Below are 19,838 nucleotides of genomic sequence, written 5' to 3' on the forward strand. Positions count from 1 at the left end.
CCCAGTTAAGGATACAAAGTCCTGTATGTGGCCTGCCACATGCGTTGGGCCAGTGACTTGCTGAGACAGCCCCATGGTCATGGTGTCAGCCATGAAATCCTGAGCCACCCCAGAGCCAGTCGTCTTCAAAACCAGCTGTCTGTGAGTCCCGATTGCTCAATAGTGATAAACTGGTGCATAATCTATGTTTTCCATATATCCAAAATACTGAGCTACCCGTTTTAGCCACAAACTTACTTTATTAAAATTGCTTTTTAATGGAGCAAGGCAGGGAGAAAAACACTGAAACCAATCATTGACTGTTGTTGCTTTGGCTGCCTCAGAGAGAATATAATTTGGGAGTAGAGGAGAGGAAAGGAAGATACCTTTCTGGAGTAACATCCATGTTTATGGTAATACTACTTGACAAAACACATTTACTTAAACATATCACACAGCTGCCAGTCAAGTAAAAATCTTTCGGTCGTACGTACACACAAAGTTTGATTTAATTACCATTTCTAAGGTGGCCTATTTAATAAGGATGTAGATGCAAGATCAGAAATAAGCAAAGTAGCTGATATAGAACAAAATACTTGACAGTCTACAACCACATACATTTCCCTCCATAAGGATTTGGCAACTCAGTAGTGCAAATACAATCAGCTGCAAAAGGGCAGGGGAATCAAGCCTTCACATAGCTAGATAATGACCATATTCAATAGTAGCCAATGACTTATAACACCCTGTTTACTGTAAAAAGAGAGGAAGAGTTCATCATGTTGCTTTTCAACTTGAATACATTACGTCTGGGATCCAGAGAGTTTCTTGCTTGACCAAAAGCCACCCCTCCATTTCTGCCAGTTCTCCGTTGTCCCATAATCTCAGGAGCTGCTTTTCAAGGAGACACAACTAAATGCAGTACAAAGATAGGGCAGAATACCCCATTGCAGAACTACCTTAACGCAACACTGGATCCCCTAACTGCAGGATTCCATTTATACCTCACTCCTCCAAAACATGAGGCAACTTAGAAATTTCATATTAAAAAAAAATACACACACAAACAAACAACTGCAATGAAGATAGCAGCAACATACAATTTCAGAAGCAATCCAGCAAAATTAAAGCATTTGACAGCACAACACTATACAGTCAGAGTTCAACGGTACTTACTTTCAGGAAAGTGGGAATAGAAACACCACCTACATTCCATTTAAATCAAGAGGAGGCTTATTTGGACAGACTACACCCAATCAAAGTATCCCAATTCCTCAGGAGCAGATTTAAAGTGATAGGCCTTACATTGCTCCCCCCCAAAAAAAAATCTATAAAGAGATGTGCATTGAAGTACCTCCTTAGGAGTAAGAAAAAGGCCCTCCCTCCTCCTTTCATCTTTTGCCATGTATAAATCAAGATGGAAGAGGAAAACTGAAAAACTATTTTGTACTAATCTTATACCATCCTCCCGACTCTCAGCAACCACATCTTTCATCGAGGGATAGCGTTTCTGCCTTTTGTGTTTTCCAACAATTTGCTGGACAGCTGAGAATGTTGCTTGCCACCATCACCCTACCACCAACTTTTTAATTTAATTTTTAATATAGTGACATTGAACAATACTTATGTTCTGGCAGGCCTTGTTTGCTTTAGTGCAGGCATTGCCAAACTTGGCCCTCCAGGTGTTTTAGGACTACAACTCCCATCATCCCTAACAGAACCAGTGGTCAGGGATGATGGGAATGGTAGTCCCAAAACATCTGGAGGGCCAAGTTTGGCCACGCCTGCTTTAGCAGAACCAATCAGCACTTTGGGGAGCTCCTTCTCCAGCAAGGAAGCTGCTAATGCTCAAGAAGGCAATTTACCAAAGCTTGCAGTAAGGAATTGTACAAACTTGACATGGCTACCTGAAAGGAGTAAGTCATATTCATTGCATTATTGTCCCACACAACATACAGAAATACAGGGCCTTGGATTGGACCAAGTGTTTTGTTTTAATGTCATCAGTACTGATGATAGCTCCACTTGGAACTTTACAGCACTATGCCTTGAAGAGTTTGCAAGGGGTTCATCTGATTTCTATCTCCAGCCATGGCCATTTCCAAGTAGAGCCACTGCAAGAATCAAACAAAGTATAGAAAAGGAGAAGAAAAGTATGCACAGAGAGCCCAAGTATATGTACATACAAATTATGGAAGGGGGCTATTTGATTTGAGTTTTCTACAGATAATAATAATACTTTTATTGTCAACGTACAACCTGTGTACAATGAAATTAACCGAGCCTCCCTCCTCCCCACACAAACACTCAATCTCATTGCACTCTCTGTGCTTGTCACACAACACACCAACCCCGAAAGTCAATTGCACTATATTATTTTCCGTTCAGCAGCCTAACAGCCCATGGATAGAAACTGTTTTTTAGCCTGTTGGTATGACTGATTATACTTCTTTATCTCCTGCGCGAGGGTAGAAGATTAAAGAGGTGCTGGCCAGGGTGTGAATCGTCCCTGAGAATTTTTCTCGCTCTCCTAAGGCAACAATCCCTTGCGATGTCATCTAGTGGGCTCAGGGAACAGCCCATGATACCATGTGCTGTGTTCACCACCCTCTGTAAAGACTTTCTGTCCATGGCTGTCAAGCCAACGTACCACACTGTGATACAATATGAGAGGACACTTTCTATTGTGGACCAGTAGAAGGAGGTCATCAATTGTTTAACATGGTTCTTTCGCAGGACGCTGAGAAAATGGAGTCTCTGTTGGGCCTTCCTAACCACCTGAGTTATATTGTTTTTCCATGTGAGGTCTTCACTAAGGTAAACTCTCAGGAATTTAAAGGAAGAGACTCTCCACACACACACACACACACACCGATATACAATGGGGCTAGTTCCCCTCTCTTCCTCAGATGGAGGCAACTTTGAGGAAGACGCACTTTAACCAACAGCACATCAGTGAAGTTATTCTTGTGCCACTCTCTTTTTTGCATGGGTCACAAGGGTAGAGCACTTCAACAAACAGGTTTTGCAGAGGCATGCCTCTTTCACTGACAGGCAGATAAAACCATACAGCATTCTCTCCCCATACTCAACATTCAGGAACACTGTGGGCAAAGCAGGAACAGACAGAAATCAGAGTGCCAAACATACATTTTACAACTTCAGCCGATTTGCCAACTGTGCTCTGATTTGGAGAGGTTGGACCTAGGCCCAGACATCTGTGCCCTTTGGTGCAGATTACCAAGATGCAATCTGTGTAGGGCTACTTAAGGCCAACCTGGAAAAAGTCAACTGGCCCAGAATGCACCTACTAGAGTTCTTGTAGGGAATGGGAGATCAGTGCATATTATTCTAATCCTTTATCAATTTGTACCAATTACTCACAAAAGCTGGATTGGACCTGCCAATGCATCATGGGAGCCTTACAGAGAACTCTCTAAGGGAGGACATCATAAGCAGTGGTGCCTAGTGAGTGCTGCAACTTCAGGTGCTACAGTGTTTAGAGAAAAAGCTGGGTTCTGAATAAGGTTTCTTTGGAATATTCCCAGACTTCCTACTGAGAACAACTGCTGCCCCACTCTGTATGAGCACCATTCACAGAAAGGCAAGGTAATGCCGTCAAGTTTTAACAACAAGGTTACTTTACCTACCCTCTTAGGGATAATCAGAGGCCCAAGACAGGTGTAAAATTATTAGTTCCCAATAGTTTTATACCACCCAAAGCTGGAAACACTATAAAGCTGCCTTCAGCTCCTCCTCTAACCATCACTTGTGCCCTATGATAGATGTCTACTGCATAAGCAATAGTTACCCTGGTATGTCAGGTAAAAAGGCAGGAAGATAATTCAGAATTCGCCACAGACATAGCAGAGCCTCAGATGTTACAAACAAGCATTGCCAGCCTTCTCTGCAGTCAGCTTGAAGTGCTTAATTATGGTTTGCAGAAGGTGCCCACAGTGACAAAGAAGTGTGTATGGAACAATGTGGAATTAATTGTGTGCCTTGATCAACAGGGGATATCATTTCAGGACGTCAGCCACCAAATCCTTGATTATATAAACACATCACTGAGTACATGGAGTGGCTTGTTTTCCGCTTGCAAAACCCATCCGTGTTGCTGAAATTAGCTGAACTGAAAGTCAAAGCAACACAAGAAAAAGCCGTTTTCTGTTTAAGACAAACATTTCCCCCCTCTTTTATATTATGCCCATCACCACATTGGACTGCAGCATTAATCGCAAGCCTCAGCGTATTACACATTTTTAATATCATTAATAACATCTAGATTTAATAGAGATACTGTACTTAGTATATTGGTTATATATTCCACAAAGGCACGAAGCAAGAGCTTGGAACATGCTGCTTACATGCACATCATGTAAGAGCCAGTGTGGTGTAGTGGTTAAGAGCAGTAGACTCCTAATCTGGGGAACCGGGTTCGCGTCTCCGCTCCTCCACATGCAGCTGCTGGGTGACCTTGGGCCAGTCACACTTCTTTGAAGTCTCTCAGCCCCACTCACCTCACAGAGTGTTTGTTGTGGGGGAGGAAGGGAAAGAGGAATGTTAGCCGCTTTGAGACTCCTTAAAGGGAGTGAAAGGCGGGATATCAAATCCAAACTCTTCTTCTTCATCATCAATTGCAAGCATCCTTTCCAGAGGAAAAGACTCTGTGGATATAAAAGCCTTGACCTAGCATTGAGAAGACCATCAAGATAGCACCAGGTGAATCCCTCTGGGGAGGCAGATATAAAACCAGGGCATCACTACCAAGCATGTCCTCTCCTGTAGCAGTGCCCTCCACACTTCCATTTAGAAGGGATGCTTGGAGCAGGGCCTCAGGAACTTCAGGAATGAGTGGATTACATATAGCTATTGAAGTTGACTAGCAGGAACAGAAATGAAGAAGCAGGTTCAGTAGGAGAAAGGTATGTTCAGATGTTCCGGTTACAGACGCCTCAGGTTACAGACTCCGCTAACCCAGAAATATTACCTCGGGTTACAAACTTTGCTTCAGGATGAGAACAGAAATCGTGCAGCAGCGGCGCAGCGGCAGAAGCAGGAGGCCCCATTAGCTAAAGTGGTGCTTCATGTTAAGAACAGTTTCAGGTTAAGAACAGACCTCAAGAACGAATTAAGTTCTTAACGCGAGGTACCACTGTATTTAAAAATAAAAGCCCACAAAAATTTGTCCTCTCCCAGTTTACAATCACTGCAGGTTATTATTTTTACTGCTTCCCATCACATAGGTGCAGTGTGATTTTTGTTGTGATCTAAAGGATATTTTAAATCAATACAGAAGATGGAAGACACAAACCAATTTGACATTTTCCCTCCCCAGGCATTAAGTAGCTGAAATGTGCATTTTAAATGTTCTGCTTAAAGGATTGGGTTACTATAAACCTCTAAGCTTTTATTTTTATATGTTGGGGGCATGAAGGAATCTTACAGTTGAGCTAATCATATTGGATTCATGTCCTGCTGCTGCAATTTGACAGGCAGTGGTGAGTCAGACCATCAGATCTGCATAAAGTCAAAATTTAATGCCGATCCAGTGGTCTGACTCAACACTGCCTCTTCCCCTCTGCCTGTCAAAATACAGAACACAGGACATGGATCCCAGAAGATGAGCTTTATGTTATAAAACATTTCTTCAAGTAATCCCCCTCAGGGGAAAAAACAACTACTATACATGAAGAATTCATGTTGGCAACGTAAGCATTTTGATATTTTATTCCAATAGCTCAATATATTTCCACTTAGTATGCAGGATGAGAGACAATTTTCTCAACACATACACACAAAATATACAAGGAAGTTTCACTAAAGTCCTACTATGTCTGTTACATCTGCAGGTCAAGAGGAATTTCTTCCAAATAGGTATAACAAGAACTGCACTGACAAATGAAAATGCAGCTAACCTGTGTATCAGGCTGGGCAGACAAGCGTCTTCAAACTGGGTATTTGGGCAATAGCTCTCAATTGTACTCTAGCACTAGAGCATAACCAACATCAATATGCTCAGTGACTGAAAGGTCACTTTTGAACAGTGGTTTCCCACAGCAACATTAGTATTTTTTTTTCCTGCAGGTGATGGGTATGTTGATTCAGTGTGCCTAATACCCACAGTCAAATGGAAGCTGTGGCAAACTCTGCTACAGAAGCAGCTAATATAAGTGGAATACAAGGATATATTTTTTTAAAAATCTTGTGAACTGCCCTAATAATAATAAATCAACTAGTAGTACATAGCTAGGCATCATTATGTGGAACTCCTGTGCTAGAAGTACTACTACTTTGAGATACTTCATGTTGCACATCCTGATTTGGCCTTAGGTTAATGGAGGAGCTGCCTTCTCTTGAAGCACCCTAGGAATCAAATCACCCCTTTTCGTCCAGGTTACTAAAAGATAACTCTAAGGTACCTGGATGCGGGTGGCGCTGTGGGTTAAACCACAGAGCCTAGGACCTGCTGATAAGAAGGTTGGCGGTTCAAATCCCCGCTACGGGGGGAGCTCCCACTGCTCGACTCCTGCTCCTGCCAACCTAGCAATTTGAAAGCATGTCAAAGTGCAAGTAGATAAATAGGTATCGCTCTGGCAGGAAGGTAAAGGGCGTTTCCATGCGCTGCTCTGGTTCACTAGAAGCGGCTTAGTCATCCAGGCCACATGACCCGGAAGCTGTACGCCGGCTCCCTCGGCCAATAAAGCGAGATGAGCGCCACAACCCCAGAGTTGGTCACGACTGGACCTAATGGTCAGGGGTCCCTTTACCTTTACCTGGAGCCAGGTAACTTCTTTCTAGCAACAATAATATTTATACACAGATTTGTGCGGCATCAGTAATCTCTGACAGGCAACATACAGAATTTTCTCCTCAAAGTTGGAAATACTGTATCTGTGGAATGTGTGCTGGCATACCTACACAAGGCCATTAGTATTCTTGAAACTGTTTTTAAGATTAACACTGGCCAGTTCACCAGTTTAGACAGGCCTCTCCAGCTTTGCTCTTAAGTATCTCCTGAAGACAGTGGCCACACTGCCAAAAGAAGATTAGGACGCAGCAGGGAATTTGCAAAAACCTCAGATGACTGCAGGCTTATCTAGACACAGAAACTGTACCAATTTAACTAACTTGCCTTCTAAATGCAATTCAGCCTGTGCCATTCCAACTGTTATTGTTTTGGAATTTAAGCAGTCATTTAGGCAACAAATGTGTTTGAGGAGCAGGCCAACTCAGCTACATTTGGTTATTCTAAAATGGATCACATTTCAGTAGGCCAATGAAAGCTATTCAGTACACGTTTTCAGCACATACATATTGTAAGTGATTTAAAAAGCAAGAGATTCTAGCGTGTGGTGCTAGTGGCCATTTTCAGGGAGACGGCTTTTTAAAAAACCCACATTTTTTATAAGAGCTGGAACTAGAGAAGCCAAAGCTTCTCTTACTGTACCTGCCCTACTGCTTTGTGCTTTTCTGAACACAAGACACCACTAACAGGCATATTCATAATACTGGAGTAAGTTTCCTGGTTCATACATAGACTTGGGGGGGGGGATACTTCCTTCCCTACACCAGCTGCCTTTTTCGCTTCCAATACTCATGTTTACCTCCATCCTACTGGTCCCAGTGCATTCCTTTCATCGCCTCTCATACTTTCTCCCCACCCAAATTAGGAAATATTTGCACCTTTCCTTAGGACCCATTTTCCAGGATGTGAACTGGCACATAGCTTGGCTCTCTGCACCTTTTATACAGGCAGCCGACCGGCGAGACTGATTCAGCCCAGCCCAGATTTCCAAATCAAAATATACAGGATTAGCACCACCACCATAGCTCTAAGGCTATTTCAGAAACGACAACTAGGGATTTCCGTGAGCGTGCGAGCCAACCAGCCAGCCAGCCAGCCAGATCATTTTAAGGGAGAAGGGGATCCAGGATCTTGACCCCCCCCCAAATTCCTCCCCCCATCCCCCCATCCTGAACAGCCACGCTATCACATGCAAACAAGCCCCTTCACTCTCTTCTGCGAAGGATCCAAATGCAACCCCGTCTGACAGGCATGCCCTCATCTCCCCCCACCCCTCCACACACACACGTCCACAAGCCTTGTAAACAGGGCCCCTCCTTGCTGGAGGAATCCGAGTTCACGCCGCCCCAGCCCTACGGAGAAGGGACTCCGCTTCCCTTCCCTCCCCCCCCCCCCCAGCCCTCCGCAATATTGAGCAGAGCAGCCCTTTCCTAGGAAAAGGAACCGCAAGTCACTGCAAGACTCGGGCGAGCCGGGGAGTCCCCCGGGAGCCCCGCCCGACAGAGGCAACCCCGGCCCCCCAGATACCTCCCCACCCCCCAACCCCGCTTCTCCCCATAGCTAACGGCCCCTGCCCAAGTGACCTCCCTTTCCTCTCCCCACTGCCAGCGCAACGGGGGACCCCCCCCCCCCAGTTCCTCCTCGTCCGGGGCTGCCGCGCTTACAGTTCCTGATGTCGGAGATGAAGACGGCCAGCCCGCGCATCCCGTCCCCCTTCGACACAGCCGGCATCTTGGCGACAAAGCGAAGGCTCCCGCGGCCGCTGCTCCTCCTGCTGCTGCTGCTGCTGCCACCGCCGCTACTCGCTCTGAGGACCTTTAGCCTCTGAAGCCGCCTCTCCGCCCACGCCGCCGCCGCCGCCGCTGCTCCTGAGCGCAAGCGCGGCGCTTCGGCTCCGCCGCCTCCCAGCCCAGCCCGACGGCTGCCAGACGGGGCCTCGAAGCGCCACCTCGTGTGCGGAGGGGGGAATGGGCGACGGGGGCCGCGGGGCTCAGCGCAGCCTAGGCAGAAAGGGCCGGCGGGAGAGGCGCCCCGTGGAAATTCCGGGGGGGGTCCCCAAAATTAGCTTGCGTAGGATGGAAAGATGCCGCACGTAGGCGTTGGCTCTCGGGTTACTGACGCGGGCGCAATCTCACGCATGTCTACTCAAAAGTCAGACCTACAAAATTTTTTAAAGCAAACGCGTGTTCAAGTATTTCTACTCAGAAGTAAGTCTTACTGAGTCCAACGGGACTTACTCCCAGGAAAGTGAGAGAAGGGCCGCCTTACAGTGCAATCCTATATATGCCTACTCAGAAGTAAGGCCACTTGAGTTCAACAGGCTTATAATGCACTCACGTGAGGGATTCAGCAGGCAGGAGAAAGATAAGCTCTTAGCTTTTTACTGGCATTCAGCAGACAAACTGTCAAACCGACATCTGAAATTGCCCTTAGATATCTTGGGGTCAATGGGCAAATATTCCGAGCATTTGGGACTAGTGTGTAAGTCATTGCACAACAGAGGGAAGGCTGAGCCTTAGCAATAAGAGAAGTGTTTTGTTTTAATGAATACATAACTAAAACAAAATTGGTCACTTTCATTTTAGTATTGCATTGACCAAAACTATTTTTTTAAAAAATAAATTTATTTATACTTTTCAGATATATAAATCAGTGCTGCCCCCCACAGGTTCTGTCCCCATGCAGAAGCTTGTCCCCCACAATATCCTATTTACAGGGTATTTTTACCCTTGATTTCCCAAGAGAAGCTCAACAACTTTGATTTTCGGGGAAAAAGCTCAACAACTTTTATTTCCTACACTGAAATAAAACTAGAATTAATGAACGCTAATTGCAAACACATTAGGTAGACCCTGTGGGCTTCATTTGATGGTGATACCACTTACAGGGAATACCCAAAGTGGTTAGGGTAGGGCCACTGTAAACAGTGCCGTCTTTAGCATATGCGCCACTGGGGTGCAAAGAACCACCCAGTGCCCCCCAATTTTGGGGGCGGGGCAGGTCAAAGTTGTTGAGGTTTTAATGAGGTGAACAGCGAAAACCGCTAACATGAAAAAATAAAAAGCTGCAGAGATAGCCCTGTCTTCAGTTTTTGTGATCATGCAAATATGAAAGATACAACTAGGGGGCACCGCTGGATACATTGATTCTTCCACAAAAGAGAATGGAAATGACCCATCGATTGACCGTGATCGACCACCGAGTTAAGAGTTTAGGTGGCTTCAGCGGCGGGTGCCTGGCGCCCCCCAGAATTCAGCACCCGGGTGCCCCACACCCCTTGCACCCCCAGGTAGAGACGGCCCTGACTGTAAAAACAATTACAGCCTTGCTTGGACATTGTCAGCTGCTAATTCTGTGTGGGGAGGGCATGATGCCTGTTTCCTCTCTCCAGTGCCTCTCAATTTCCTCCTGCTATGTTTCCTTTCACAATGAGGCCCCTATTGAAGGCCTTGCTTTTACTTGTGTGCTGTTTTAGCTTTTATTGCCATTTTTTTTTATAAAAAAAATACATTTTAATATCCTCCTTCCTCCGGTTTGTTGGCTTGCTTTCCTGCATCCCTGGTTTACTCCCCTTCCCTAGCTACTGTTGTTCCTGAACATTGATTTTCCATTGCTGGTCTTCTGTGAGTTGCCCTGTGATTCTGAGCAAGGAGCTGCCATGCCCAGGGTGAACACCACTACTTCTATCCACACACTGTGCTCCCAACTTCTACCTCTCCTCTTGATTCCCCTCCCTCTGCCCACCATCTGTCATCAAGTCTCTCTCTTTTAATCTAGCATCAGGACACTTGCTATTAGATGAAGTCTTCCTATGTACTTGGGTACACCATACCTTGCTTTCTGCCTCTGCCTCCAGGTGCTGTTCAACCCCTTGCTTCCTATAATCTCAAGGGTGGTGGAATCTGTGACTGTCCAGATGTTGTTGGGACTGTAGCTCCCATGAGCTCCAGCCCTGTGGTCAGGGATGATGGGAGTTGGAGTCAAGCAATGTCTAGAGGAGCACAGGGTCCTTCAAACTGCTACATCCACACTCAGCTGTCCATTTCAATATGAGAAACTGGTAGCTATTGTGCTCTACAGACTGTGGTTGATCATATTGGTAAGAGAAAGAAACAGTGCCCACATGCTCATGTATATACCCACTTAATTGACAAAGAAACTGTGCCCATCTGGTCTTATTTATTTTTGCCAACCACAATGTGTGAATGTGAGAGTATCATTTCCACATGTTGTTACTATGGGTGCTTGCTTCAGGGACCACAGCGTTCTTATGTCTGAAGAAAGGAGACTGGCTGTTAGGACCTTGTGCTGATGCTCCCCACCTGAGGGAAGTCTGGCAGACTGGCCACTGTGTCCTCAGTGATGATGTTGCTGGCTTGAAGACTGACCATTATGATCTCATAATGACATTGCTGGCCTGAAGACTGGCCATTGTGACCTTCTGCTGATGCAGCCCACCTGATGAAAGCAGACTGGCCTCTGTATTCTCATGCTGATACTAGTTGTGAAGACTAAGCACTGTGATGTGCTACTGATACAACTTGCCTAATGAAGAGAGACTGGCCAGTAAGGGAATGCAGGAGGGGAAAGCCTTGCTGAAGGCAAAACAATCTTGCTGAAAAAGGGGACAATGATGTCTACAGGTGGGTTTGTTTGTTTTAATTTTAGGTTCTGCTCTTCAGGACTAAAGAGGAGAAGCACAGAGACTTTAAAGAACGAGGGAAATGCAAATGCTTCTGAGGAATAAGCTGTACATGATCTAGAACATGGAAATGTGAGAAAATTGGAGATAACTGGAGGTTGCAGAGCTTGGAGAAATTAAAGAATAAGGTGCGAGACTGGTTACATTATGCTCAAATTCAAGAGGTTTTCAAATTAGATAAAAAAGTTGGGTTCCAGGTGGAAAAATCGAAACTAGAGACGGAATTGTTAGAACCAAAAACTAAGATACTCTCTAGAATGTACAACTTGCTGCTTAAGTGGAACACACAAGATGAGACAGTTAAATCTGCCATGATAAAATGGGCACAGGATATTGGGCACAACATTATGTTTGAAGACTGGGAAAGGTTATGGACCACCGGAATGAAATTCACGGCATGTAATGCCCTGAAGGAAAACATTATGAAAATGATATGCCGGTGGTACATGACCCCAGTTAAGCTTGCTAAGATATATCACCTGTCTGATAATAAATGTTGGAAATGTAAGGAGGCTGAAGGGACATTCTTTCACCTCTGGTGGACATGCCCGAAAGTGAAGGCCTTCTGGGAAGTAATTTACAATGAGTTAAAAAGGGTATTTAGGTATACCTTTCCCAAGAAACCAGAGGCCTTCCTCCTGGGCATTGTCGACCAGAAAGTGTTAAAGAAGGATAGAACTTTGTTTATGTATGCAACTACAGCAGCAAGAATTCTTATCGCAAAGTATTGGAAGACACAAGATTTACCCACACTGGAGGAGTGGCAGACGCAACTGATCGACTACATGGAACTGGCTGAAATGACTGGCAGAATCTGAGATTTGGGAGAGGAAGCAATGGAAGAGGACTGGAAAAAATTTAAGGACTATTTGCAAAAACATTATAAATTGTATGAATGTTAAGAATGTGCATGATTTGGAAATTATAGCTTCAGCAAACTGATTTAGTGAATTGGAAAATAAGTTACAAGAAGGATAAGGTGGAGATTTGAAACAACTTTATTATGTCTATTTTAAGGTACAAGTAATGGAGAAACTGTATTTTGAATTTAGAAACATAATATCTGAAAGATACAGTAAGGTTTGAAACAAGGTAACAAATTGCTGATGTTTTTTATTCTAAAGTACGCTGGATTCGGAAGATGTGGGGAAGTCCAGTTGGATTTGCAAAAATAATTTGAAAAGTTGAATTTTTTTTACTTTTTTCTTTTTTCTTTTTTCTTTCTTTATGTCTATTAAGTTGACTTTGTATGTGAAAATCCAATAAAAATTTATATATAAAAAAAAATAGAACATGGAAATGTGTAATTCCTCACATCCTCTCTACTTTTCTCCCATAGTAAGCTGTATTATCGCATGCATTATCCCATAGATGAACATAGGCAGAAGTCCGGTGGAGGTTGGTCCTTTAGGACAAATGGGGCACTGCCCCACCAAGATCGTTGTGTTCTTGGTCAGCCTCCACCTTCTTAGAATCATAGAATAGAATCATAGAATCAGAGTTGGAATAGACCACAAGGGCCATCGAGTCCAACCCCCTGCCAAGCAGGAAACACCATCAGAGCACTCCTGGCATATGGTTGTCAAGCCTCTGCTTAAAGACCTCCAAAGACGGAGACTCCACCACACTCCTTGGCAGCAAATTCCACTGTCGAACAGCTCTTACTGTCAGGAAGTTCTTCCTAATGTTTAGGTGGAATCTTCTTTCTTGTAGTTTGGATCCATTGCTCCGTGTCCGCTTCTCTGGAGCAGCAGAAAACAACCTTTCTCCCTCCTCTATGTGACATCCTTTTATATATTTGAACATGGCTATCATATCACCCCTTAACCTCCTCTTCTCCAGGCTAAACATGCCCAGCTCCCTTAGCCGTTCCTCATAAGGCATCGTTTCCAGGCCTTTGACCATTTTGGTTGCCCTCCTCTGGACACGTTCCAGTTTGTCAGTGTCCTTCTTGAACTGTGATGCCCAGAACTGGACACAGTACTCCAGGTGAGGTCTGACCAGAGCAGAATACAGTGGCACTATTACTTCCCTTGATCTGGATGCTATACTCCTATTGATGCAGCCCAGAATTGCATTGGCTTTTTTAGCTGCTGCGTCACACTGTTGGCTCATGTCAAGTTTGTGGTCAACCAAGACTCCTAGATCCTTTTCACATGTACTGCTCTCAAGCCAGGTGTCCCCCATCTTGTATTTGTGCCTCTCATTTTGTTTGCCCAAGTGCAATACTTTACATTTCTCCCTGTTAAAGTTCATCTTGTTTGTTTTGGCCCAATTCTCTAATCTTAATTGCATCCAGTCCAGGGAGGTAGCATTGGTTGTCAGTGTCCATCTTAATCTCAGTGTTGCCTCTTGCAGGGCAGCTTGTAAGCGTATGTTCCCAAATATCTTTAAGATTTCCCCTTCAGACCATCCCACTGAACCCAAGAAAGTTGGAAGTGGAGCACGTGTGGACAGCATGCACAGGAACATTGACTGGTATGCATGGGCTATGCCCTCTCTCCACTGAAGAGGGCTATGGTTGCTTTTTGAATGCCCGGAACATGCACTTTCCCTGCAAGAGAAAAATTTAACTCAAGGGTGGATATCTTCATGTATCTCAACAATCTTGGTAACCATTGCACCAATGGTGTTGAACCTGTGGCCCTCCAGATGTTTTTGGAGCACAGTTCTCATAATCCCTGGTCATTGGCTATGCTGGCAGGGGCTGATGGGTGTCAGAGGCAGACAATATCTGGTGGGCTATTGGTTCAACACCCCTTGCAGTACAGGGAACCTGAGTAAAGTAAGAGTGAAGGTGCTCACAGGCCCTGAGCCATGATAGCATCAAGTACCCTGTGATCCTTAGAGTTCCAAGCTGAGGCTAGTGAAAAGGAGACAAAGGGATCCCTAAATATATACTGGCACTTACCACTTAAGATACAACACAGGCAGCAAAATCAGGCCAGCGTATGGGGTGGAAATATTAAAAGAGAGAACGGGAAACAAAACACATAAGGTTCCCAACTTGTCACACCAGGAGGGCTCCTGTGCCTTGGACAACTGCCCAATGGACAGCAGAAGAACAAGCTCCAGTTCTATGTGAAGAATCCCATCACCTATTGGATGCATAAGCTGTCTGTCTATCAAGAAGCTAGCAAGGATACAAGAGCAAGTAGATTGGCAGCCCCAAAGAGGAACAACCAGCAGCATCCTGAACATGGTATGTGTGGCGTTCGCCCTCCTATGTGTGTGACATCATACTGGGTTCATAGGGAAAGGGTTAACTAATTGTAAAATGACTAACCTATGGGAACCCAGGGGGCAGAGTTAACTGTGTATAAGGTTTAAGCACAGAGGGGTTTTTGAGTGAGTTAGAGTTGTTGAGAAGACAGTCTGGAGTTAGAAGAGGCAGAGAAGATAAGTCTGTGGGTTGGGCTAGTCTGGTGGGAGAGAGTGAGAGAATTTGTTAAGAGGAGTCAGTCAAACAGTTGAGATAATTAGCCAGAAGGTATTAGGAAGGTATAGGTCGGTAAAGAAACTAAAGTTAAGATACTGACAGGAATATTATCTGAGAAACCATAAACTTGTTAATGTTTGTAAAATAAACTTGTTTTTTTTTGTTTACTTTTAACAACTGACTGGACTCAGTGTTTTACCAGAGAGTAACTGGTTGGTGGCAGCGGGGAAGCAAGCACAGTGGTGGCACAGGGATCAATAGACCGTTAAACGTCCGGGGACCCTGTGTGATCGCCACAGTATGGGAGATTACAACTAAACCTAACAAATGCATATTATTGGTAGTTAGCATGAGAAGGGAGTAATGCCCCAGAGCTGTATTGCTGACAGGCAGATCTTCAAACCATAGAAATACAGTTGGTAGAGTTGGCTCGGTGTCATGTAATTTCTCCTCGCCCTAAAAAGTAAGGAGCAGATAGTACTTCCTGTCCCTCTCTTTTCTCTCTTCCTTTGACCAGCATTGAATGCAGCCTTTGCTGTGAACCAATGCTTGATTATAAATTACATTTTATTTTTAAACTTACTTTACAAGTTGTTGCCTTATTCTTTGTTAAGCAGGGTAAGAAGCGGAAAGCCAGCTTACTTGGTTAGCTGGACTTGCACCAAAGGAGACATGGCAGCCTAATTCCTAATTTTGCTGCCAAGGATAGGATTTTTAAACTTTCACACATGGGCACCTGGAAGGGTAAATTGCATATATATATCTCCTCTCCTACCATGGGCGTAGACAAGGGGGGCAGCTGCCCCCCCAATCAAGTAAAACAATAGAAATACTTAACTGACCAATCATGTCGATTCTGCCCCCCAAAACAGAAGTCCTGCCCCCTCCTAACAAAAATCCTGGCTACATCCATGTTCCCTACCCATTAAAAGCCACCACACACCTTGCTGGTGACAAGATGGGAGTGTCTCCTGGGCTGCATGGAACAGAGTGTGGGGGAAGATTGTGTATCTGTGGGAGAGCAGCCTATAGAACAAATGAGCAATAGGCAGCAGCTGTAGCACAAAGTCCTTGAACAGGTGAGGAGATGTAAGCTGAAAGTAAGTGGTGCCACCTGAGTGCTGGTGGTTTAGTGTCCTGGAGGGATGTGGAGACTACAGTGATTGAGACCTTGAGGATTGTACTTGAACCGTGTATGTGCCAGAGTAGCTTCTTCTGCTCTATGTGTTGGGACTGTGATCCTGCAAGAGGCAAAGTGTTTGGTCAGCAATTGCAGTGGAATGGGTGCCGGCCCTGCGTGAGAGGAACTGTTCCTACCATTCCAGGGAACAGAGTGTCCCAGCAATGCTGTTTGGGTAAGAGGAAGTATTCACATATAGCAGAGTGGTGGGAGGGAGAAAATGGGAGGCAGCTGTTGCAATGATACCCTTGTGACAATTTTGCTTTGTGCTCTGTATGGTTTTATTTAGGGCTTTTGCAGACTATTATATGCCCCGCCCTGTGATTAATGTGCTGAAAGATCTTAGGCTGCATTATCTGATATCTCTGCTAGACAAAGGGAGATTTCCTGTACTTGTATCACACCATAGTTTTAAAAAAACTACTATTATTATTAGTAGGTAACAGCACAATTCTAACCAGTCCACTCAGAATTCGTCCTATTGGAAGTAAGTGGCAATCTAACACTGCCAAGCATTGCATTTTCTCAGGTACAAAATATTTTGGTCCAAGTGTTGACAAAATATATTGTTTCTGCAACAATTAAGCAGCCAGCCATGAAGCAAGAATCAGAACTGTGAATACTCTGAGCCTAATGTAAAGTTAAAAATTCAGCACAAATCATATTTTATTTTATTGCATAATTCACTTCACTTCTATGCAGCTGCACTGGACACAAACCCCCACTTTGTGCCTGTTAAAAATCTGATTCAACCACTCCTCCTTTTCTGAGATTTCTTTAGGCATTTACTGTATAGCTTAGTTTGCTACATAGTAGCTAGAAACCTTTACAATGAAAATAAGGAAGCTTGAGATTTTCAGGAACCACATTCTGTTTCACTTCCGTACTTGTGTGGAATAAACCCAGCCCTGGGTAAGATATATGCAGAAATCTGCATTTATGGTGCAGGCAAAAGAGATAATGGACTTCCATGCTTATGTTCAGATTATGAAACAAGGATACTCTACCTTTGAATACTTGTGTACAAATGAAATGTCTGCATGGGAAGTTTTATTTTAACCTCCCACTACAATAACTACTACAGCAAGACAAAACGAGAGAAAGGGGGGGAAAGCTCACGCAATTTTTAAAAGGAAGAAAATTCTGTCCATATATATTTATCTACCCAGATAAACATCAAGGCAGCAAATCTGTGCTGCTTGCTTGGGAGGAAGCCCCGTTAGTTACTTCCGAGTAAAGATCAACATTATTGGATTCAGAGGACAGTACCGCTTGTGGAAATCGATCAGAAACCGCCATGTTCGAACACGGCTCTTTAAGAGATGCCTTTGGGATGTTCTCTAATTTGGAAGGAAACCCCGCGGAAATCGGCAAGACCTGCTTGACAACGCAGCAAGCTCCCTTATATACCGAGTCTGATCTGCATTCCCCACGCCAGCCTTTCCCAAGCTGGCACCCTCCAGATGTTTCCGACTACAACTCCCATCAGCCCCAGCCGGCTGTGAGTTGTAATACCAAGCACGATGTGGCGGGCGCCAGGTTGGAGAAGGTTGGTGTACCCCGGTAGAGGTTCAGTAAAGCTTCAATATTTTTCGGGTGTGTGTTTCCTACCTGGACTTTACGTCCGAGGAAACAGGGAAACGGGCTCGTGCGCTCCCTTGCTTTGCAGTCGTAAATATCCAAGAAAGAAAGGAAAGATTGTGATTGTAATGTTTGACCGTGTGATTAACTGCACGAGGCATAACTATGTTCCCTGTCCCTGACTGGGGAGTAGTCCTGCTTGTTTCAATGAGTTTCGCGCGCACAAGATTGCCGCCCGCCACCCCAAACGGGGCTCAGGGCGCCCCTGCCCCTCTCATTTCTCGCCTTGTGAGGGAAGAAGCGCTCTCCGGCAGCCAAGGCGGTTCCTTTAAAAGGCGTGCGCCACGCGGCTCCCGAGCCGCCGTTTTCACTTCCGAGTTGAAGCAGATCCGGTTTGCAGAGGGAAAACGAGGGCACGAGCGCGAGTCACTGACAAGGTGGGAGGGGAGACCGAGAGGCAGCCTGCGCGCCCCCCGCCCGCCCCGCGCTCTTCCCCTCGCCCTGGAGTCTTTGGGGCAGCTGTCACGCGCCTCTGATTAAGCGAGCGCGGGGCGGGGAGCGAGCCGCTTCGGGCTCCTGCGCTAAAGAGGCGAAAGGCGGGAAGGAAGATCCCTGGGCTGCTTTGTAATTCGGGTGCAATTCCGTCTTGCTTTCCGCGGGCGGCCGCCTTATTTAAGACTGGCGGAGGGTCGGGGGTGGACTGCGGACGCCTGCGTCCTTCCTGTCGCGTTTCATCTCCATTTATTCTCTCTGCACCCTCGTCGGCACCCGACACTTTCTCCCTTCCTGATAGGCTTTGTGTCGGTTGAGTTCCACGTATGCACTCCCAGCTCACAAGCCACGTTCGCTCGTCTGTAGCAGCTGCCACCCCTTCAGCTTGGGACGGGCAATCAGCCCCCCCCCCCCATGAGGCCAGATGAAGCGACTGCCACCCCTCTCCCATTCTCGGTGTAAATCTTCCCTCATCCCATCCTCCATGGTGGGGAGCAGGGGGGCATTTGGCAGTCCACCTCAGGTGCCAAAGTGTCTTGGGCCAGCCCTGCTCACAACTACTGAAGCAATGAAATAAATAGAGCCCTGTTGCTGGATCAGGCCAAAGGCCTGTCTAGTTGGACAATCTGTTCTAAGAGTGGGCAGCTATCCGATGCCTGTGGGAGGCTGGCAACTCGCTTGGTGATTCTCAGAAGCAGGTATCTAGTGGTATACCTGTACTGCTTCTGGTCCTGGAGGTAATGCACACAGCTATCACACCTTGATAGCTTTATCCTTCGTGAATTTGTCCAACCCTGTTTTAAAGCTGTTAAGATATTTCACTATAACTAGTGGGCGCAAATGCCATAGTTTAACCATGCTCTGTGTGAAGCACTTTTGTCTCTCCTTGAACTTCCATCATGCAGCTTCATGGATTGCTCCTGGGTTTGACTATTATGGGAGAGGGAGATTACACATAGGAGAATTGTCAGAACCACATGATAATTATGGTTGCCCTGAACTGGACAAAGTATTCCAAGTGCAGTTGCACCATAGATTTGTATAATGGCTTTATTATTAGGTTGACAGTTTTATTATCAATCCCTTTCCTAATGATCCCTAGCATGAAATTTGCCTTTTTCACAGCTGCCATGCACTGGGCCAGCATCGTAATATAGCTATCCACCATGATTCTAATTTCTCTTACCTTGTCAGCCACTATCAGTCAAGACCCCACACTCATATTTGTGTGTGTGTGTGTGTGTGTGTGTGTGTGAGAGAGAGAGAGAGAGAGAGAGAGATCTGGCTCTTTTGCTCCAATGCACATCACTTCACAGTTATACATTGAATTGCATTTGCCATTTTCATATCCATTGACCCAGTGTGGAGAGCTCCTTTTGGAGCACCTTGCAATCCCTTTTTGTTTCAAACACAGTGAACAATTTGGCATTTCCAAACAAAGCCACCAGAATGCTTACCCCTAAGCCCAGATCATTAATGATGAACAAATTAAAGAAGTGCAGGTCACAGTACAAATCCTTGGGGAGACCCTACTTCTTACACCCCTCACTCTGTCCATATGCTTTTTGACACTCTTGGGGAACTCAAAAAAGTTAGTGAGGCAGAACTTGTCCTCACAAAAGCCATGATGTAAAGGCAGGTGAAGTGAGAGGAATAA

General features: G+C 45.3%; 1 protein-coding gene across 5 annotated transcripts in view; it reads right to left on the bottom strand.

The window, feature by feature from the left end:
- The window catches only part of AP2A2 (adaptor related protein complex 2 subunit alpha 2), a 58,656-nt gene extending 50,015 nt beyond the window's left edge, over window positions 1–8,641 (bottom strand). For 2 of the 5 annotated variants that reach the window (XM_077931567.1, XM_077931558.1), the window contains exon 1: window positions 8,452–8,641. In XM_077931567.1, coding sequence (XP_077787693.1) covers window positions 8,452–8,518 — 67 coding nt within the window. In that variant the 5' untranslated portion in view covers window positions 8,519–8,641. The remainder of the gene's footprint in view (window positions 1–8,451) is intronic. The other 3 variants (XM_077931570.1, XM_077931563.1, XM_077931569.1) reach the window with 2 other exon arrangements.
- Between the last annotated feature and the right edge of the window lie 11,197 nt (window positions 8,642–19,838).

The sequence above is a fragment of the Podarcis muralis genome, chromosome 1 (genome assembly GCF_964188315.1).
Source record: "Podarcis muralis chromosome 1, rPodMur119.hap1.1, whole genome shotgun sequence".
NCBI lineage: Eukaryota > Metazoa > Chordata > Lepidosauria > Squamata > Lacertidae > Podarcis > Podarcis muralis.